The 22,461-nt window shown below is 37.0% G+C and overlaps 2 protein-coding genes and 1 long non-coding RNA gene across 8 annotated transcripts; 2 read left to right on the top strand and 1 right to left on the bottom strand.

The window, feature by feature from the left end:
• Positions 1-23: 23 nt before the first annotated feature.
• On the bottom strand, positions 24-11,954 carry LOC117631841 (regulatory-associated protein of TOR 1). Of its 3 annotated transcripts, XM_034365163.1 has the most exons (23): positions 11,209-11,954; positions 9,169-9,271; positions 8,228-8,310; positions 7,982-8,140; positions 7,775-7,891; positions 7,497-7,654; positions 6,977-7,131; positions 6,718-6,862; positions 6,558-6,636; positions 6,277-6,378; positions 5,699-5,782; positions 5,472-5,582; positions 4,817-5,170; positions 4,516-4,705; positions 3,731-4,291; positions 3,182-3,508; positions 2,949-3,072; positions 2,162-2,295; positions 1,913-2,058; positions 1,691-1,789; positions 1,381-1,466; positions 1,063-1,147; positions 24-942 (listed from the first exon to the last, which is right to left on the bottom strand). In XM_034365163.1, exons 1-23 carry the CDS (start codon positions 11,503-11,505, stop codon positions 604-606), a joined length of 4,038 nt encoding a protein of 1,345 aa, XP_034221054.1. In that variant the 5' UTR covers positions 11,506-11,954; the 3' UTR covers positions 24-603. The 3 variants fall into 3 exon arrangements, with proteins under 3 accessions (XP_034221054.1, XP_034221055.1, XP_034221056.1); XM_034365164.1 differs by lacking the exon at positions 3,182-3,508 and having other exon boundaries at positions 11,209-11,948; XM_034365165.1 differs by lacking the exons at positions 8,228-8,310; positions 9,169-9,271; positions 11,209-11,954 and having other exon boundaries at positions 8,005-8,116.
• Positions 11,955-17,324: 5,370 nt separating this feature from the next.
• Positions 17,325-18,443, top strand: LOC117632353. The gene is made up of 2 exons (XR_004586464.1): positions 17,325-17,563; positions 18,182-18,443. It is a non-coding gene; the product is annotated as an uncharacterized LOC117632353 (long non-coding RNA).
• Positions 18,444-18,486: 43 nt separating this feature from the next.
• Positions 18,487-21,815, top strand: LOC117632351 (zinc finger CCCH domain-containing protein 1-like). Of its 4 annotated transcripts, none has more exons than XM_034365799.1 (6): positions 18,487-18,696; positions 18,877-18,982; positions 19,105-19,342; positions 20,170-20,321; positions 20,408-21,219; positions 21,392-21,815. In XM_034365799.1, exons 4-6 carry the CDS (start codon positions 20,285-20,287, stop codon positions 21,494-21,496), a joined length of 954 nt encoding a protein of 317 aa, XP_034221690.1. In that variant the 5' UTR covers positions 18,487-18,696; positions 18,877-18,982; positions 19,105-19,342; positions 20,170-20,284; the 3' UTR covers positions 21,497-21,815. The 4 variants fall into 4 exon arrangements, with proteins under 4 accessions (XP_034221690.1, XP_034221689.1, XP_034221691.1 ...); XM_034365798.1 differs by having other exon boundaries at positions 20,173-20,321; XM_034365800.1 differs by lacking the exon at positions 19,105-19,342 and having other exon boundaries at positions 20,173-20,321.
• The last annotated feature ends 646 nt before the right edge of the window (positions 21,816-22,461 follow it).

Raw genomic sequence — 22,461 nt, forward strand, 5'->3', positions numbered from 1 at the left:
AAGGCTGGTAAAAAGACAAGGGAGAAGAGGAGACGCCAACTCAAACAAATGGATGAATTAATTACAAGTTACATGATGGTTAATTAAACGGCAAAGCGACTCACAAATTCAACAGATTACAAGATGCGCAAACGCTAGTTTGTTTAATCCCCACGTCATGCAACACTAAGATTATGATCATTAAACTGTGTTGCTCTTAAGGGATGGGAATAAAAATGAACACACCAAAATGAGGAACTATATAGAAAAAACAGAAAAAGGGAAGTTTATTTACACGCATTTACCCTATATAACAGATTATTTTCCAGAGCCCCGAATAAATATGCAGGAAATTATTCCCCACAATTGTGACCATCTACACCTGAGGCTAATGAATATCATAGCATACAGCATCATCGGTAGACAGCACCCTACCAAAGCTTCCAGACCCACCCGCCCATTGACACCTAAGAGGAATTGGGCAGCGAAATATATTTTCACACAATGGAGCAGATGCACCGAAAGATCTGCAATGGCAAGATTGCATTTGAAGTCCATCCACTTGCACTGCCTTCCAATATGAAAGAAACCCTTATCGAATCAATGAGGAAAGAACTAGCATTCTCATCTAGCTTGAGAGTTGTCGTCAGCATAGATGGATGCGCAAGCATCTGCAGCACCAGCAGCAAGCAGCACTTCATAGGGATGGAAGGCTAAGCAACTGACAGGACCGATCTTTTGGGCCATGAAGGAAGGGTAGTATCTTATGGTACCTAATTGTTCACCCTCCAAACTAAAGACTTTTATGAGTTGTTTGGCTGATCCACTGGCAATGATGGGGGCATGTCTATGAACAGCTAAAGCTGTCAGTGAACCCCTGTGAGCTTCAATTGTCAGGTAGGCCTCCCTGTCATTTCTGATATCAAGGAACTGAATGTCACCTGCCTGAGACGCACTTACAATCTGGATGAAGACAAGAATGTCATGTAAGTTTCACTTTCACAAGAATGAATGTAAGAGCTGCAATAGTAAATGGATGATCTAGGATTAACTTCAAAATGAAAAACAAGGGTCTCCACTTACCTTAGCAGGATCAAGCCCAGGCTGAAAGCCAATCCCCACAACTCTTTCAACCTTCTGAGTGTGTGGTCGCGTTGCACAGACAAGCCTAACATTTACAAACGCATAAGATTAAAGCAGTCTCTTATGCAAATCGTTAATATCACATCAAGACAAGAAAGTAAAATCAAGAGCTAAAGCTCAAACCCTGCAGCATATTATTATTCATTTGCTAGTAGTTGTAGTGTTTTCATAAACATCATAGCGAGTATAATTTAAACATCAGGCAGAATTCCATGACTAATATTTGCATCTTGCCAGAAGAATATATCAAGAGCTTACATTTCAGGAGTTCGCACATCATAGAGTCTAACAGAACCGTCTACAAAACCAGCTGTAAGTTGTCCCCCATGAACTTGAGAAGCAGACTACACAAGATACAGTAATTATTACATTATTCATTTTCTGCATCCAACATATTACATAACTAACAAAATCAATAACGTCAAAAGCGTTCCTAATTTAATCAAAGAATCAATTACAAATCCCCTGTATGGACTACGAGATACGGATATAATTCTCATTAAGCAGAAGGGATACAACTACAGTTGTAAATAAAAATCAGAAGTAAGAATAGGGGGTAAAAACTCACCAGCGCTGAGATGCTACAATCTGATGAAGGAATAGAATTCACAAGCTGCTCTTTATCCAGATCCCAAACCATAATGGACGATATCTCACCAGAAGCATACTAGCAAACATAACAATGGCAAAGTAATAGAAACAATTATTTACAACAACAAAAAAGAATAAGCAAACCAAAACAAACGTGTCCTACAGCCCTGACTGATTGCATCTTAAAGAAAGCAAGTACCAGATATCCTGATTGCTGTTGCCAATCTACAACAGCATTCAAACTTCGCACGCCAGGTTTATGACCTTGAATTGAAGAAAATGCAGTAACAAGCTTCTGTCTACCCTTCAAAGTATAATCTTTCCAAATTCGAATGTTTCCATCACCTAATTATATGACCGCAGAAAAGGTGCAAATAAATCAGAAAAATTCAATAATAGCCCAACCTGACTAAGAAGCAACTAAGATTTCTGTAGTATAGAATATTACTTGAAGCAGCAAGAAGCAAGCTGTCATCAAGCTCATTCACAAGGCAGAGCTTGGAGATTCCTTTGTCAGGAAAATCATGGTTATCAAAGCTGTTGAGAAGGGTAGCCTCCTTAGCCTCTTGGTAATTCCATACCCTATAAATAAATAAACACCAAAATGTTAATACATCATCAGATTTATACTGGACTCTGGGCTGAGAGTAATCAATAAATTCTAGCAAAGAAAGCTTTGCAAATTAAGCAACATGAACCAAATTCACTCATGCATGAACCCATTTTCAAGCAAGAATTACCCTAAACCCAAACATAACCTTATGGTTTGAAAGAAAGAAACAATAATAGGCCATTTCTTTTTTCAAATGAGATAGGAATCCTCCATATGTCATGGAAAATTAAAATGCCTGAACCAGAAGGGTGCAAGAGTGACAACTATACAACTAAGGAAAATATTGATAGTGTGATACACTATTCAACCAAGGAAGAGATTGCTAGACATCCCAAGTTATAAAGAAATCTCTTCTTTTATCACATATAAAGGCAAAATGAAGGAAAAACGTCTATTATATAATATACAAACCAGAAAGAAAGTACCATTGTACTCAATGGGCACTCAGTATCATACAAACCAGCACAGTTGTATTTGTTTGTGCTAGTGTATCAGGAAGAACCAAGAAAAAAGTAAGCCTTACTATTTCACAAACACACCAATGCACACTACCTGACAAAATCAAGCCATATATCACAAACATTTAAAGCTGCTGAAAATTTGACCAAGTGAACCTACACACCTGATTCGTTCATTCTCGTCTGCCGCGATTACAATAGGAGAAAATGGTTCCAGCAAGATTGTTTTCGTACCCGTCTCAAATTTTGTGTCCCAGCTAGCAATTTGATTGTTAAGTTTGCTAACAGCTGGTCAAGAACATGGAAGATTCATTAATTCCATAAACAAAGGCTAACACAGAATTTAATGAAAATAATAGGTGAACAAACAAAAGGAGAATTAGAGAAGAAAACAAACACGAGTGCTGGCATTTAGCAATGTGCTCCAAGGCAAATTTTTCTCTCTCCTCTCTTCTGGTTAATATTTCTTTACTGTCATCTGCAGCAATGAGAAGTGGCTTGGAGAAGTGCCCACAACTCCAATTGTAGATTGTTGATTGTGGAGGAACACTGCGTTCTGAGGCGCCAGAAGTTCCCCCAGAACCTAAAAGCGGATCGGCTAATCCAGAATCTGGACTCATTAGATGAGGCCTGAACTCTAAAGAATAAACTCTCCGAATTCCAGTCAAGTAATTTGGCCGAGGAGGGCTGACAGGAGGAGTTCGGAATGTTAAAGGCAAATGACCTGTCAATAACAGTGCTCAACTAAAGAACTAAAACTGGAAGTGCAAAAATAGTTTAAATTGACAAAATAATAGCATGCATTGAAACATCAAATGGAGCTAAATGTCAAGCAAAAATATAACTAGCAGCATTCAGCTTATTAACTGGTCCCTGCAATTAATAGAAAAAGGGCAATGAATGATAGCAAGTGATTCCCGCATAGTTTTCATCAGAATATAGTTACCTCCATTCATATCAAACCACGAAGAAGATCGAGCTAATCCAGGAGATGCTGTAATGGATTCACCAGGTCGAACACTGTTATTACTGGACTTCACAGGTTTTGCCACCACTTGTTCAATTCCTATAATGGCCAATACCTGCCGACCAAGGCTTGCAATGCGTGGAGATGGGTCCTTCGCTAAGGTACACATAGCCAATACACACTGAGAATACATTGCATTGTCCAGGGGTTTTGGTGTTGAAAGGTTGACACCACCATTGCTCACACCATCATTTAATATTCCAGAATCAGAATGCTGAGATGAATCGTCAGACAATGGAGACCCATGCATAATTCCAGAACTCGCAAGGGGGCTGCTGGTGGAGACTCTTCCATCTCGAACAACCAATGAGTTATCATTGGTCACTCTCAAAAGTGGACCAATTTGAGATGAAACAACACTACCTTTAATATGAGACAAAGAGGGCAAGGAGTTCAGAAGAGAACTGGATTGTGGTTTCCAATACGCAGCAGCAATTGACTTGAGGTGCTTGTTGTGGCCAAAGGCAAAGCGTCCCAGAGCTGACAAGATGAAGAGGAAACCATACTCAACTATAATTCCTACTTGAAATTTCTTTATTACTATTTAAAGTTCAGGGCACCATAAAAGAATAATGCTGATTTTCAGAATCAGAAGGGAGAACACTTAGGCATGTACTGGTGACTGGAAATCTAATGTGTATATATTACCAATAAGCAATAAACGTCCAACCATATGAATATGTATCAGAAGATTAATCACATACCAACAGCAACTTCGGCCCTGACCAGAGGGCTTCCATCTGAAGCAACACTTAATAGGCTTCTAACAATACTAATTTCAGCTCTAATCTTTTCATCATCGTCATATTCTTCATCTCCTCCAACGCCATCTCTACATGAACCCGAACCCACATCAAGCAGGGTACCCAGTGCAAAAACAGCAGAAGCCCTAACCTGAAATAGAACCACCTCACCATTGAGTTACAGAATCTATTGCAGAATCCTAAAGTTGTCATTGGATAAATCATAATATGTAAAAACAAGCAATATGGTAAAAGGGTAAACCTCTGGTTGGGGCTCGGAAAGTAGAGGAGCACATATTGCAGGGGCATCTGCCTGCAAACCAAATATTTGGGCCTCTGTAAAATCCTCCCACAGTTTTCCCAGACAGAGGCAAAGCCACTGAAGAAAAAGGGGTTCAGTCTGTGTATCATTTGCAGTTGGACCCTGAAGGTGCTTCAAGCAAACATGTATCAGACCTGCTTCAATACAAGCTTCCTGACCACGTCTATGTGTATCAACAATCACTGCCAAAACGAAAGCAGCCATTGCACGCTGTTCTGGATATGCTTCCATGCTATCAAGAAACCTGATGAAATATGTATGTCCCCCATCCTTCACAAGATCAACCTGACATGACTGATTCCGCAAAACAGAGCACAATTACTAATATAGTAACTGAAACTGAAAGGGGCAGGTATACGGCGCATGAAAGGAACTTATCTAGTAAAAAGGGATTGAAATTAAAATTAAAAATGGCTGATCATCAATAAAGCAAAGAGCACATCTTTGCACTTCAATGATAATAAGATTTTGGATATGAAGACATTGATGCCTGAGATTGGAAGAAGGTATAAAGCAGTGAGGGCATTACAGTACAAGTCACCAAACCAATTATAGATACCTAGACATGGAATGTGTTGAAGTTATCTATATATACCTTATCAAGGGCAAGAATTTTTGTCCAAATAAATACAAGAATTTGTCGTAGTTCAGGCGTCATTGTTTGCAACAGCTTCAGAACATACGGAAATATCCCAACAGACAATGCCTATAAGAAAGAAATGTGATTAAAAAAGAAAATCAAAATATTACTCTCAAAGAACAAAGGGATTCAAACAAAAAAGAACAGCTTCAGAATATATGGAAATATCCCACAGCGCATACCAGATCTACAGCCCAGGGTCCCATATCAAGGAATCTTCCAAGAAGAACCAGAGCTCGAAATCGGTGGCATTGACTAAGTAAGACCTAAAATAAAGATGATATTCTGTCAGGTTATGTACAGAATAGAAAACCAGGCAGAGATTGAACTTAATACACTAATACATGATCGTAAACAACATCACAAAATCACAAGCCGAATCAACATATTCGAAGAAAAGTAGTTCCTTTCAAGCCAACACACCAGCACAAGCTAACGACCATGCTAAACTTCATTGAAAATGATCTTAACCCAATACTACCCTGGACTAACATGCCAATTTTTCCCAGTTAACTTCAAAGCTGGATTTACCTAATCATGTACCATTACCAAATGCACACAATTAAGCAAAGTTTCTGTCAAATGCCTCATATTGGATACTAGCTCCCTGATATCAACCAGACTGGAATTGACTGTTGTCAACCCATGTCAACAACCAAAAACAATAAGACATTATCTGAAAAATGCATATATCAAATCTATATCCAAGAAAAGCTTTTGGTTGACCCAAAACCAAAAAGTGAGAGGTGTAGCACCACACCTGAAGAACAATAGGCAACTGCTCTGGTGGTTTCTTGTGTTCGGATCCATGGTCAAGCCATACCTCAAAAGCAGTCAACTGCTCAGTGAAAAATGGACTTTGCTGAAACAAAGAAAAAGAGAATGATCAAAGTCCAAGTCAAAACGTAGGCAAATCATGCAAAATACAAAACAGGAAACTCATACAATATTTAATTCTGCATAAAGCCATTGTCTATATGATCTAAACTGCATTACATACAAAATGCAACAATGGATATAGAACTTGAAAAACAAGCACACCTGGAACCCTGCATTAGGATCCTCAACCAATAATGGAAGCTGAGAAAGGCATATCTCAGCAGCCATGTCCCATGCATCCCTGCAGAGTGCATAATCAGAAGAGTGACAATTGATTTAGTTAACATGTAAAGCATAACTTGGGAAATATCTCGTTTAGTACCACATGTGATGCTGATGGGTTGGAGGCAACATTGGGTGAGAGATTGGAGAGCAATTTGCCGATCGCATAATTCGCTCAGCAAGTAGAAAATTTCGAAAAAGGCTGGCAACTAACAGGTCTTGTCTGAACAGTCTCTGGAAAAGATCTGCAACACGACTTATTATTGGATAGATGTCCCACCACCAAAGAAGCCATAAATGAACATCCAGATCAAAGATACTAATTATGATACATCACATCAGTAAATTAAAAAACCTACCATGAGGGAGAACATTCCATGCAATTGTATCAGTGACAGCCGTAAAAATCCAATTCAACTCCCCCAAGAGGGTTCTCCGGTCATTTTGGCGGCCAGGGATTTTATCTATCAGCGAATGATCAAGAGACTCATGAAGTAATGATCTTGTGCAGAACCTAAGAGAGTACATAACAGTCAAAGACTTAGTAAGCACTATTAAAACCTGGATTTCGTGAAATAACAGAAGGCAAGTTATAAAATCAATACAAAAGGCGAAGTGAAATGAAACCAGCTGATGAAAAAAAATTCAGGGAGTTGTGAAGTGGTGGGGGATTACAAAAATTTCAGGGACATAATCGTAATACGAACATATTGAATAACTATAATTGATTAAAAAAATATTATAATGCCTATTATGGCTTTTCTCGTCAATAAACAATGTAACCCATGCCACATTCAAGTTAAAGGTAAAATGATATAGCACACCAGAACATAACTACGATATAAACAAATGTTGAAAGCATGGGATATTATATTTCACCATCTTAATGCCATCTTGATGGGAGTTGTGAGGCAAGAAGTAAACACATCAGCAGGAAATTCAGCACTTTGTGGAAGAGTCTCGTGTGCTTCACAAGCCGCAAGCAGGATACAATCCCTTGTAGATCCAGATGAGCTAGAACCCCCCCAATCATGAAGCTAACAAAATCCAACCATTACATTAAAGTCTAGACTATACAATAAATGATATCAATTCTGAAATCATGGAAACTTAAATTATCAATTAAAACAAACATTCATAACTGCATTGTAGGATACCTCAATGAATGAATTAATAATCATCCCAGCAGCAGAACAATCAAACACATATATTGAAGGTGTCTTCAACCAGGAATCAAGGTCACTTATTGGCAAGGGGATATACTGTGTATAACTCTGCACAAGAAAAAAAACAGTGAGAACCAAGGAGCACTTTATTTAAAGATTGCAACAGAATGGCACAGCAGGCTTCAAATTAGTAAAAACCTTATTAAAGAGCCAAATTTCACCATTAGCAGTTGGCTTCGGTACACCATGTCCATTATAATGGAAAAGAACTCTCTCCGACTTGGCATATTTGCGACATGTATTACAAAGTTTCTTCACTTCCTCAACTGTAGGATCAAGCTGAACCTTGTAGCGTGCCTGAAAAAACATTGTCAGCCCACATTAAATATCAATTTGAAACAATAAAAATAACAGAATGCACGCCCCAAAAAAATGGTTTCTCACCTTTGGTTGCCACCTCTCATACTGTTCACTCAAGGTTTTACCAATTTTTTCAAGAGCTTTTTGTGGAGCCATAGAAAATGGATCTGAAGACAGAAGAAAAGATTAATCAAATGGTAAATTCAACAAAGAAACAAAATAGAAACATTCCAATTGTCATTTTTTTATATTTGGTTGCGAAGGGGATGATAAACGAAAGGGATAATCTGAATTTGTTTGAGTTGTAATGGTTGTGTAGACCCCAAATTCGAGCACCCCTCTTGGCAACCAAGCAAGGAATATGCAATATATATATATATATATATAACAGCAACATGCATAAATAGAAAACGGCCGCAATGAGTATCTTAGGAGTCTCCAAGGGAGTCCTAGAGATAATTATAAAAAACATAGAGTCAAATACCATGAAACAAAGGAACCAAACACGAAAGGTGGCAAACAACCAAATCTGATTAAATGGGAGACTGACTGGTTTAACATAGTACGGATGCATCAAGGATGAAGCCACATTTCCTTTTTTCACCACAATCAAACAATTCAGAAAGATTTTTAAAAACGGAGTTTCTCAAGAGATGATTTAGTTGAACTGCATGAGTCTGTGGATGAGATAAGATACTTAACTCAAACAAATTGCAACATGCATTTACTCATTTAATTATAACGGGTACAACAAGATATTAACAAAAACAATTCAAACTTCCTTACATATTAGGTGAATAACTTAAACCAGTCTCTAATTTTATTCACAGTAAATTATTAGCCATAGCAATTCCAAGGTGCTTTGGTTATTGAGAAATGGACCAGAGGATCTTGAAGTCACCCCCTCTGATCCAACTAGTAGTAAAAACTCAATATGCCAACCCAAAGGGCAAAAGAAAAAAATTAATAACCAATACACAACCAACAAACTAAAGCAGCAGTAAGAATCAGCAGTGTAAAAGCACCTATCCAGCACTCCATTCGGGCACAGGGAGATATCTTAATTACATCGGGCGGATCAACGCTAATGTTTAAACATAGTACTAGAGCTACACATCCCGTCTTCATCTGCAAAGAAGTTGAAAGTTAAACCAAAGCAATCACATAGTAACGACTACAATAATGTGAGAATCTTCAATCAGAACTTAAACAAGGAACTAAGCTTAACATAGGGAAAGGCTCTAATTAGGATTTATTTGAAGAATAGGGATTAAAGTTCATAACATAAACATAAAACAAAAATTTGCAGTTCTAGACTTCCGTCGCCACACTCCCAATTTTCTTTTAAGCAACATATAGGAAAGTTAATGAATGGAGAGAGTGTAATTCAAGAAGCCAAATCACACTGCAGTAAAATTTCAAATTGCAAAAGATGCATCTGTGAAATTCTTCAAAGATGACAAACTTTACCGCTACAACATGATTACATGACCACAGGTTTAACCATAACAAAACAACATCAAGTTGCCAATCTCACAAAACATCCCCAAGACACAGAGAAATTAACAACTCTCTAGTAAGGGTGAATTTATGGCTCCAAAATTTTCTATAGAAAAATACTTTTACCACTCCGTTGACAACTGAAAAAATGCAGAAAGTTTTACATATTATCAGGATTTCCTTTTTTCATATTAAAGCAATGAACATGACTTCCACAAGTTCACTTTTCTTGAATCAGCTTCATCTCATATGTTAAACACCATGCCAGATGAATTATAGTTGTGGCCTACTTTATAGGATGGGGAGGTTGGGCAATTTTCCATGTTACAAGAAACAACGATTTTACTTATGAGTCTCAACTTGCCGACTGAGAAAATGCACAGATGTGTCAGTATTTTAGAAATATAAACAAAAAACAGGGTTTTAACAGATAACATATTCCAACCAACATTGGCACTGCCATGAAACTTCACTTACAGGCTACACTGCGAGGTTGGGAACCTAGGCATTCTCTGTGACTCAGCCCCATTACTGCACCTAACTCCCTCAGATCTACCCTCCATGAGTGGAAGCCTTCAGAATTTGTAACAGTTCAAGCAATGATGCTTTGAAAATCCCCAATAAAAGCAGAAGTTGTGTCCTTTCTTGGTCTCAAGTATTGAAAGTGAATAATGTGGTATTGAAACTAACCTTTTGTCCCAGATTGAAGTTCACCAACCATTATACTAATTCTACTTGTCATATGATACATGTAATGGTTGATTGAAATTCTCCCAGGACATACCCACATCCTTCTGAAACTAATCGATAAAAGAAATATCACATCACTGTGGGAGGTTTTAACGGATCACCAAGGCCATAAACCAAAAATTAACCCTTGTTACAAACTGAAAGCAACCTTCGCCTTTAAGAAGGCAAGAAAAAGAAAATGTTTGCTTACAATAAGGAGTTTCAGAAAGGATATCACTGGCAACTGAATTGTGAACAAGGTGGCTTCTGGAGTGATTAATCCTTGTTGCCAAGAAAGGTTCAGTTCAGCACTTATTTGGGATCTCATGACTTATTCACTCTGGTAATCTGTTAACTTTATCGAGGGGAGGAGTGGAAGACTTGGATTTTATCTGCTAATGAGCTATTGATCCTAAATATCAGAAACGGACAAGGTTTCTCGCCTATCAAACTAGAATTATGACTTCAACGACATAAAATTTGAAAGGGAATGTTAAAACTTCCTAGCCACAGTACCAAATGCCTAATTTCCAAACTCTCAAGAAAATTGATGCTGATAATCCATGAGAAAGAAGAAGAAAAAAAAACTACTTTATAACATTAAAAATATTGAATTAATGGTGCTTTAACTACAGCTTTCATTTTCTGCAATAAGTAATCTACTAACATATTGAAGTGAAAATGAGCCATCATTTCCTACCAAATTAGCTTAATAATAGAACTGTGATAAGGAATCTCATGTCAATGATCATATGATTAACAATTATTGGTACTACAATAATCTCAACAGGAACAATGAGAAAAATGAAGAGCATGTACTGAAAAGAAGAGCTTACTCGATCTTTAGGCCGCCATTTGGAGACCAGACCACTATCAGATGGACCTAGTGGCACGCAAGCCTCGAAGGCGTCGTGCCGAAGTTCACACAATACAATGGTTTGGGGCAAGTAGGCCATGCTCGTAGCAGTGGTGGCCGTGGCATTTCCATAACTACTACTAGCAGTCTCGGATTCCCTTCTCTGCGAGCTCAAATCGCCGTCTTCGTGACTGGAGGCGCAGTCATCCAAGTGGTTTGGGACCACGACCACGGAGGATTGCGAAAACCGGGAGGCCATCAAATCCCCCAATGCCATTCAAATCGAAAACCCTCAGAACACAAGTAAAAGAGCAATCAATGTTCGTCCTAATTGAAAAACCATGCCCTAAAAAGCAATGGAAGCAGTCACACCCTAGGTATTATTGGGATCGAGAAAGCTGGAGAGCGGAGGAGCGAGATAGGGAGTGTGGTGTGATGGGGCTAATCAACGAAGCCGCTGAACCAGCGGCGCATGGAGCTTCGCCTGATGAAAGAAAGAGAATCCAGCTCGGAAAGCCCCAGAAAATCCCAGAAACGGGTCTGAAAACCCTAGAAACCCTAGGTGACGAAGAGGATGATGGAGGCGCATAAAACAGTGGCGGCACAACGGGAAAAATAAAAAATAAAAACTCAGCAACAAAAATATGGATTTCTTTCTTCAACAGCGCAATAGGGGAGAGAGAGAGAGAGAGTGTGTGTTTGTATGTGTGTCAAGTGTGCGTTTGTTCGTGAAATTTTGTTTTTCTTTCTTTCCGATTATCTCCCTCACAGCCCACCCTCCACTGAGTTTTTTTCCGGGTCCGGGTCCGGGTCCTTTTTTTTAGCTATTTTAAACTACGTTTTTTTACCTGCCGGCCAAGCAAAAATCTACGCTTTTTTACCTCTTATGGGTTTTGCACAAACAACAAGAAAACGACTATATTTCTCTCACTCTTCCTTTGTATTTTCCTTAACGGGCGGGGGTATTGGTTGGTACCATGTACTGTTTTCGTAGGAAGGAGGCTTCAACTTTTCCATAGTACAAATCAATAACCAGTCTATGTAATTGATTGCTTTGAGCCAAACTTTTAAATCCTTTTAAGGAAATAAAAAAAGAGAACAAATCCAATTGGACTATCTTCATACAATTCAGTGGTATTTTCTTTTACATATACCATAAGAGTTTAAATATTTATGTGTTGTATGTTTGTGAAAATGTGTATACAAAATATGCTTATCAACATTTGTCCTAATTTTTTTGTCAAAACAAGCATTGCATTAAGTTCATATAGTTTTCGAGTTTAATCCATCGCTGCTTGCTCATTTCCTTGGTCGAACCGTCTACTGGCAAGCGAAGTCATCTCGACGATGTAGCACTCTACTAATACCATAATCTTTTGATAGGGGGGAAATGTGCTATTAAAGTTTGAATATGAGACGACTGAAGTATAAACTCATTGTCCATCATTTGCACTTATTAGCGATCCGTTTAATGATTTGTTTTGATAATTCATAAACACATAATAAGCACACGGCTATTTTTTATGAAATAAAACCTTACATATATAGTTAATGTTGTTTTTGTGATTGGAGACCTTAATGGTAACCTCATTCTCAGTCCTAATGAACATGAGACAAAGTGACAAGTTATTATCCTTATTGATAAAGGCAACCAACAAAAAAATTATTGAAATAAAAATAGTAATGAAGGGATTTGACTAAATGAATATCGTTTTGGCCACAGACAGCTCAGCAAAAAAATTGTACACGAGTATGTTGTGGTGTTATTGAATATGCTTGCTTACATTCAAAGAAGGAATTATATACTTGTGGGGAGCGTCCATTTTTGTTTCTGTAGCCACGTTGGTCTATGTCGCAAGTTTACCATGTTACCCCTCCTAGGAACCTCGTGTCCTGTCCCATTTTCATGATTTGATCGTCAAACACATGATTGGTTGTCTTCCATTCAATTTAAGCACTTAATTCCAATCTCATCACTACCATAATTGCCTGTAACATGCACAAACTCAACTCATATGCCATTTCAAAGCATATTCTTACTTCACATATATTTTGTGGTTTTTATCATAACACAATAGAATAGGGTGGTTAAGAATATTTTTTATTTAATGTCGAGTGTCATAAATATTATCTCTTTTATATCGCAATGGCTTATAATTTGTATATTTCGATTGTGTTTAAAATTTGCATTAATCGTATTTCTAATATAAATTGTAACCCAAAACCAATATAAAAATAAAAATAAAACATATTTTGTATAAGATAAAATTCTCCACTATTATAATGAAAATGAAAGGCTAGTAGTGATAAGCTCGAGATTAATATAAAGTATATTCCGTGACGCATGTGTACTGACCTCATTGTGTCCCAATGCAAACAAAGGTAAGCTAAATGATTAAGCACTTGATTTCAAAATTAATTTTCAGATTATATACTTTTACGCATGCTTAAGCAATAAGCAGGTCGTCCACGTGTTGCTTGCTGTCTCATCCAATGTCTACCCTATGGACTCTCGTGGTTGATGATGTTCAGAGAGGACTGGCAAATGGAGTTAAAAGACGTGCCAAATTCTTCCGATTTGATTGCAAATTTATGCAAAACACGACATTAATATAATAACTCATGTTTTGTTCTGATTAAGACTTCTTGTTGATCACATTCAGAGGATTTTAATTTTGCAAATGTCAGAGAGGGATTATGTGTAAAGTCAAAAACATCAGCTTGTTGCCAAGTAAAGGCACTAGAAACATGCATTGAAAGTGAAAGGGTAGTGTTATCCTCTGGTTAAAAGAATATTACGGGTACAAAGCTTGCTTAGCAAAAATCTAGCCTAGATTAAAGAATATTTGTACATGTGTAGAAAAAAAGAGTGCTTATTTAGGACGAATTTTTCCTTGTTCAACCCAAACAAATTAAACACTTGTGATAAATATATGCCTTTAAGAATAAAAGTGAATTTGTCAAATCAATGGTTGTATAAGTGTTTTTGAAAAATAAATATTATGTTACTAAAATAGTAAAGATGATAAAGACGAATCTTAAGTTCAGCCTCAATTAGTGATGAAATTATTATTAAAATATGAGGTTTTGGTTAAGTGAAAAAATGAGTGGACTAAGTTTAGCGTTTAGGTCAATTCTAAATCCCCCCATGTGGTCCGCCCTCGGCCTTAACCTATAATTTTGGCTCCATCTTAATTTGTGTGACAATTTAACAATTATGAAGTAATTAAGTGATTTATCAGGGGCATTGATACGATACAAATCAATATCAGTATGTATAGAGCTAAACAAGAGTTACATTGAGCATGTCAATCAGCATCAAAGAGCTATGAAAGGAAAAATTGTCTTAATTTCTAAGCCTTGCCGTATCTGGAAGGTCCATCAAATATCCACGAGCCAAAGCCAAGCTTTTGAACTCGTCTGGTTGGAAACTAAATACAAGTGTACCATGATTGATGTTTTTTTTATAGCCAGCACGACACGTGAAACAGGTCGGGGTGATCACTACACTCCCCCAAAATCTTATCAAAATTTTGATTGACATGACAGTGCCTTGTTACGTGGCTTGCATTTGGAAAAAGTTGGCCTGAATTCCAGGTGAAATAAAGGTCTTCATGCTGTGTATGTGAAGTGACGTGATCCCAGAAAGACTGACTTTGTTAACCAAATGCAACAATGTCTGATTGAAGTTCCAATTAAAATCTTCGGTTATGACTCTCAAAATCTGAGTGCTGGCTCTAATATTGACATACACATACATTAGTGAATGCATTTGGTAACAACATGTAAATATGTGAGGCTAACATTATCGTTCTATGTAAATTAAAGAGTATTATTAAACGAACTTTAAAATTAATTGAGTACATTCTATAATCTAAGTATATTATAATATTTTAATTAAAATATAAAATTAACTAAGTACATCCTATAGAACTACCAAAAATACCTTTAGTACACCATAATACTTGTACCATTATTTTATATTTGATTTTCAGTTTGATTTTTTTATTGATGTTTATAAATCTTTGACTTTTCATATAGATTTATACTTCTACTAAAACTGTTGACATTTTTTTTGCAATTCCAAGTTCTTGCAATTCCGAAATACAGTTTCTTTCTTCTTTATTTTTAATAAATCTTTTATAATATTTTATTTGTTGTCCAAATCATAATATTATGTTGGTGACTTTGTATGTATTAGACACTTTTTTCAGGAACAGTTGCTGAAAATATTGGGTATAGGGATTTGTTGGCAAAAATTAACATGGAAATGGTAGAGGATGCAGTACGAACTGCAAATGCAAATGAATTTATCAGAAATCTCTTAGGTGGATACAAAACCAACATAGGACAAGAGGCTTAAGTTTGAGTGGAGGTCAGAAGCACGTAGGAGCACGCAGTTTCACCATATATACAAGCTTAGTAGGGTGTACTTAATAAAATTATATTTGTTTCATAATTTTATATATTCTTTTTGGTCATTTTATATTAGGGTAAATCAGTAATTCAATATATACTTTTATAATAAGGTGTACTCAGTTAATTTTATAGTTCGTTTAGCAGCACTCTAAATTAAAAATAGCCAAAAAAACAAGGGTGTAAAAATCCTGTAATATTATTTCTGTCTAGGGTTTAGATTAGATGTATTGTGGTGGAGGTACGTGGGGACATAGCTCTCCCGGATTGCAATGCAACGAGGTCGTTTTGCTGCATGTAGGCTGAGAGAGCCAGCCATCCATAAATAAACCACTAACAGGTATTAATTCGAATAAAAAGGCATTGGGGTCTACAAGAATCAAGCTGAAGTGGACATAGATAAGTGCCGTCCTCCTTGTTCACTCACTCACTCTCTCTCTCTCTCTCTCTCTCTCTCTCCATACAAAGAAAGAAAGGTGAAAGGTTGACCTACAAGTCTTTTACAATTTTATACACATACACACAACATTTATAATAAACTTTGCCATCACCTTTTCGATACCCAGCTTTTTGTCCATTGCTTTTTGTGCATCACACACCGAAAGCAAGAGAAACTCGGCCCAGCTAGCTCGTATGTGTATTAAAAAAATAAAAAATAAACAATCCCAACCATTAGGGTCTTATTCTGCAGCCCCTACATTGTGGGGTTCATGCATAAAACCAACTCCGAGTGTGAGAATTTATAAAGTGGAAGAAAAGAAAAAAGATTATAAAAAATTTCACTCGTACAGTGCTTCACATGTTTTTGGAACATTTAAAAATAGAGATATTTAGTGATATACTCATTTCTAGCACTAATATTATAAATAAACCCTACACAATTGAATTCCTATAAACAAACCCAAAAAAAATGACAGCTAGTCTTATTGAATTTAATATTGATTATTAAATTACTTTGATGCCCTATTGAGTGCTTTGAGTATTTTTATGAGATTTTGGGGTTGGGCTTGTTTTAAGAAATTGATGGTAGTTTTGTAATTTATAAGAAGTTAAAAGTTTTTTTGTTATGTTATAAATGGGCTTTGGGTGTGTTTCTAAAATCCATTTTATATAGGGTATTTTTATAATTTGGGCCTCCATATTGGGTATAATAGTGAATCTCCCTTAAAAATAAAAAGAAGAAGATGCCTATGAGTCATATTGCACTACCCCAATGCCTGCTGTTGTGTGTCCTTCATTTCTTAGTGTATTTTGACTAATAAACAAAGTGAAAGTTGAGATGTCAATGGTGCTAAATGCGAACAATTATAGGTTTGCTTAATTTTCTGACCGACACCAACTCATCTAATTATGTTGGTGAAACGTCGACGAAGTTCCAAGTTAAAATCTCATGCTAGAAATTTTGACAGCAGAAAAGTGCTTAGTGTACTATTAATTTTTTGCATTGATGCGTTTGTGCAGGTCAGTGGTGACGTTATCACACATCACCATGTTGAAGGATTTTCTTGGAGCCGTTTGAGGCGAAAAACTGGGATGATTGCCTATAACAAAGTAGTCTGTCGACCTATGTGTGGCAACAAAGCAGATTATGAGTACTCATTGTGTATATCTGTTAAACTAGGCTTGATATTATATTAATATATGCATATTGTTTGAGCTATGTTCTATCTTTAGGGTATTTTTTATTTATTTTTTACGAATTTGGGTTCATTTATTTAGTTACTCTGATTTCAGGTTTTGGGGTAATCCCTAATGCTTTATTTATTTATTTTTTACGAATTTGGGTTCATTTATTTGGTTACTTTGATTTGAGGTTCTTGAGTAATCCCTATTGCTATATAAGAGGAGCTGAGGTATTTAAATTTCACAACATATTGGATTCTATCAGGAAGGGGATTGAATCTCACAGATTAGCTCAGGTATTTCCATTATTGTTATTATTAATTTTTTTAATCAATCGTCAATTCAATGACTTTGCTCTTTTCGAGAAATCTTAGAAATGGAAATCATTCTCAATTTCTGTTTTGGTTGCTGATAAAACACTGGAAAGCAAAAACTAAGCATGCTTTTTTTTTTTAATTGAAAAAATTTTCTTTTTTGTTCTGCTGTTGGTTGTTGTATTCTAAATATGGAGAAAAAAATTAATGATAAAACACAAGGAAAAAAGAAGTGAAGATTAATCACGTTTTGACAAAATAGAAATTAGGAATGATTGACCAGCAACCATGCTGATAAAGTGCCATCTTCCCTTCTTAGCTTGACTCTCCAGCATATGGTGTCTGGGAAAACATATGGTTTACTCTCTTTGTTCGATATGCTTGATACATAAATTCTGAAAATTGTATGGCCTGATTGAGCAGGCATGCTATAGAGTTCTTGCTTGAAGGTGTATGGTTTGTCCTTTAAAATTACAATTGAACATAATATCCTAGATATTAGGATTGCCGCAAGCTTATATAGATCACAGTTTGTGCAACGATTCAATCTGGTTCTCATCAATATTAACATTTACTCTCTTCTCACTTTTTTTATAATAGGGTCAAGACCTCTATCAAAGAGAAGAAAAATCATTAAGACATTGCAAAACAGAACTCGCCCAATTAAATAGCATGCTGTTCAAAACTATCCAAATTTTGCTATTTTGATGCCTACTTCCTACTATTAACATCTCAATGTATATACAAACAAGTGTACTATTTTAACATAACAAGTAGCCTGTAAAATATGTTATTACTTGTTTTTTTGCAACTTACACTCCCTTAGTTAAACATAATGTTATAAATTAAATCTCATTGTATATATAAACAATCTAACTTTGTCTACGCAATTTCAAAACCCGCAGCATCGCGCAGGCTTTCCTGCTAGTAGTCCTCAAACCTCAACTCTTCTTTTTCCTTCTTCAAATTTTCTTCAGTCTGCTCCCTCTGGCCCATCTGTTGCTCCTATTTTCTTTTGGTTGGCGGAACGAATATTCCCGCGAGCTGTCGATTTTTCACATTGAACGCGGCAGAAATTAGAAAACCCTTTCCTTCCTTCTTCTACATCAACAAAGGTATGTTTCTCTGTCTCTATTTTGGTTTATTTTGTGATTTTATTGTTGGGTTACTTGGATTTGGGGAAATTGGTTTAGGGTTTTATCAGTTCTTGTTTTGCAAAGTGGTTGAAGGAATTTGTATCCACGTAAATTTAAAATTTTCATTTTGTAAAATACCCAACCTCTTCTTCTCGGCAGGGGTTAGGTTTTTTCACACTGGTTTCAGTGGCATCACGAGGAAGAAGGATACGGAAGAAGAAGAAGAAGAACCTAACTTTGTTCTCGACTGCATATGCTCCAGGAGGTATATTTCTTTTTTAAAAATTGATCTCTATTAGATTAGTGAAAATCAGAAAATCTGATTAGAGAATCAGATTTTAAAATCTGACTTTCTCTTCTCTTTCTCTCTCTCTATCTCTCCTCCAGCTCGCGAAACCACCCCCCAGCGACAGTTACGGCCAAACCCTCATAACCACCGCCATACCACACCCCGAACATCGTGACCGGACCCAAACGCGCCGGCTTCAGCTCCGCCGCCAAGCCCGACCCTCCCCTACCGTTCTGCCTTCACGGTTTCGTCGGAAAATCGCGAAATCCGACCGGTTTCAGGCGAAATTTCGCCGCCGTTGTACGCTGTCTTCCGGCACCAAATCAGTTGAGTAAGGTATGGATTTTCGACTATTTTTCGTGTTCTACCTGATAGTTGGGTAGGATTTGAGAATTTCTAGGTTTGGCAGGTTAATTTTCGAGTTAGGGTTTGGCCGGTTTTGGAATCGCAATTCCGGCCACTTCCGCCCATTTTTCAGGGTATGTCCAATTCCGGCCATTATGGGTCCACTGTGTTTCCTATTCTGGTTATAGAATTCTTTGGTTTCAGTTTTTTCAGTTCTTTTTTTTGTTTTGTTTTTAATCTCATTTGAAGTCTCTAGTACTCAGAAGTCTGAATGATATTTGCCCAGTGATGCTATTCATGGGTTACTTGTAATTTCTGAGATCCTGCTTATGTTGAATTGTTCATTTGATGCTTCTCTGCAATTTTTTCCATTGAAGGCTGTTGAAAGTTTTTCTACTGTTATGAAAAATCAAGCTTTGAATAGAGTTGTCATGAGCTTGTCTAAATTGGGTTCTATGTAGATTATGTTCTATGAAGGCTTGTTAGACAGAGTCTAAGAAGGAAATATGATAGTGCATACCTTTGAAAGATTTGATGATTGAATGATATTTTGCTTGATTGATTCATCTTCATATAGGAGGTGTTTATTTTCCGAAATTTTTTATTTTAGAGTACTGATAAACCACAGAATATAATGGAATTTATACATATCTTTTCTCCTTTTTCCAATAAATTTTAAGTTGGTTGATTTCCAATTGGTTGAGTTTCACTGCATTTCATGACATTTTTGTATAAATCCATGTATGAATGTATGATGGTTTCTCTGTTTGTTTGAGTTTTTTTGTTAAATTATTAAGTGAAATTTGTTTTTTTGTCAGCAGCGGCCATAAAAAGGGAAAAATTACCCCTCAAAACCCTAATTCGGCGACTCAGCTGCAATAGCCCAAGTAACAGTGATTGAACCGCTTCCTTGCTTTGGTTGCTTGTGTCTATATGGCGGATTCAGGTGGAAATGCAGAACCTGGAGAAGGTATGTTTAGTACTGTTTGGATTTTTTCCATCTGTTTCCATTGTATACACTATTAAGTTTTTGACATTGTTCTTTTGCATTTCTAGTTTGCAACTTCTTCCGGAAGCCAATAAAGAAGCAAAACATTAGAAAGCGAAGGGTTGATGAAGATGAGGAGGATGACGGCTCAAAATCTGGGGGCGCATCATTACCAAGTCAAAGAAAAGCCTCAAAGCTTGATGGCAAGCTGTATTTTTCTAGTGGACCTGCTAAGAGCTCTACTCCTGGTAGTGGTGCAATCTTTGAGTTCAAGTCTTCAAAAGAAATCCAAGTTGAACATGATAGTAGAGCAACTGCGACTTTGGAGACTGAGACTGACTTCTCTAGAGATGCTCGAGCAGTTCGTGAGAGAGTTCTTAAGCAGGCAGAGGAAGCTTTGAAGGGGAAGAGCAAAGGCACTGAGAACGACAAGTTGTATAAAGGGATCCATGGATATACTGATTACAAGGCTGGGTTCCGAAGAGAGCTAACAGTGGCCAGTGAGAAAGCGGGAGGTTCCCATGGGCCTCTCAGGGCTTCTGCTCACATCAGAGCTACCACAAGATTTGATTACCAGCCAGACATCTGTAAGGATTACAAAGAGACTGGCTACTGTGGGTATGGAGATTCCTGCAAGTTTATGCATGATCGTGGAGACTACAAGTCTGGGTGGCAGATGGAAAGGGAGTGGGACGAAGCAGAGAAAATAAGGAAGAGAAATTTAGCTTTGGGTGAGGATGATGTGGACCAGACTGACGAAGATGACGAGGATGATGAGGATGGCTCGTTGCCGTTTGCATGTTTCATCTGCCGCCAACCATTTGTTGATCCTGTTGTGACTAAATGCAACCACTACTTCTGCGAGCACTGTGCACTAAAGGTGAGTCCTCTTTCTTAATGTATCATCATCTTAACTCCTGTGGTTGCAATAACTCTTGTGGAATTCAGTTGTCGTTTTAGACTTGCGAATCAAGTATAATCGAGTCTTTTTGTTTCCATTTTGGGTTTCTTTCCAGCATTTTCTAACGTCAATCTGCGTTTTTCATTCACAGCATCATTCAAAGAACAAGAAGTGCTTTGTGTGCGAGAAGCCTACCCTTGGCATATTCAACACAGCTCATGAGATACGCAAAAGGATGGCCGCAGAGGGCAAATAACAGCCACTAAATTCACTTATTGAACTCTTTGCTTTCAAGGCCTGTGAGCAGTAACATTTCCACACTCCATGGTCAAGTTTTGAAGAGAAAGTTCACTTGTGACTCTTTCAAGGCATGTGAGCAGTAACATTTCCACACTCCATGGCAGAGCTAGATGAAATTCGTTTTACTTTGTTAATGTAAATCTGTTTTAATCTTTCTTTCTTTGGTGGTATATCAACGTTGCCCGTAGCAGGGCCTCAAGTTTTGCGTCATCTATGTAGCTGTTCTATTCATCTTATGCAGATTATTGATTTATTAAATTTGAACTTCCGTTCAATATGTAGGTAGCAATCATCAATACAAAATAAATAAACAATAATAATTAATAAAATCCATTTGCTATTTCGAAGTTGTTAAAATAACCTTTGATCATCCAAGATGAAAGAGTACATGAGGTTTGAGAGAAAACAAAATGAAGTTAACAAAATTACGGAAGGTTTGGTTTGGTTTGGTGGTGTAAAACAAAAAGTTGTTGAACTGTCAAATTGAAATAAATCAATGGGTGTCGACATTTTTCGAGGAAGGTTTTTGAAATTTCAGTGTTGACAGTGATGCATAAGCTACATCTGCCACAAAATGTCTCCACAATGTCCTCATCTTTGTTGAAGGATTGTTTCTCTGACATGGACTTGTGCAATTACTATATTAGCCTCAAAATTTTCTACAAAATATGCAAAGCAAAAACAGATTGAAGTTTGTAGGTATTATTTGCCTCATGCAAAAAAAGAAGCTCATCAGAAAACGCTGGTCATTGAGACGTTTTAAGTAAATATCAAGTAATATATCTAAACCAGATATGGGTTAGGCTACTCGGCTAGAGTAATGAGTTCGCCTCCTTGCACCCAAATTTGAGCATGATGAACATATATATCAGGTGGTAAAACAAAAGGGTACATCAGTAATTTGACTTTTTTGGGGGCATA

The sequence above is a fragment of the Prunus dulcis genome, chromosome 6, assembly GCF_902201215.1.
Source record: "Prunus dulcis chromosome 6, ALMONDv2, whole genome shotgun sequence".
Lineage (NCBI taxonomy): Eukaryota > Viridiplantae > Streptophyta > Magnoliopsida > Rosales > Rosaceae > Prunus > Prunus dulcis.

What these genes read in the sequence shown, in the direction of transcription:
- LOC117631841 (XM_034365163.1), bottom strand. Translation starts at nt 11,505, where the DNA reads ATGGCATTGGGGGATTTGATGGCCTCCCGGTTTTCGCAATCCTCCGTG. An exon ending in ACCCATCAGCATCACATGTG is followed by an intron (nt 6,637 to 6,717) that starts GTACTAAACGAG and finishes TGCACTCTGCAG; the next exon opens with GGATGCATGGGACATGGCTG. An exon ending in GACGAGAATGAACGAATCAG is followed by an intron (nt 2,296 to 2,948) that starts GTGTGTAGGTTC and finishes ATTTATTTATAG; the next exon opens with GGTATGGAATTACCAAGAGG.
- LOC117632351 (XM_034365799.1), top strand. Translation starts at nt 20,285, where the DNA reads ATGGCGGATTCAGGTGGAAATGCAGAACCTGGAGAAG. An exon ending in AAATGCAGAACCTGGAGAAG is followed by an intron (nt 20,322 to 20,407) that starts GTATGTTTAGTA and finishes TTGCATTTCTAG; the next exon opens with TTTGCAACTTCTTCCGGAAG. An exon ending in GCGAGCACTGTGCACTAAAG is followed by an intron (nt 21,220 to 21,391) that starts GTGAGTCCTCTT and finishes TTTCATTCACAG; the next exon opens with CATCATTCAAAGAACAAGAA.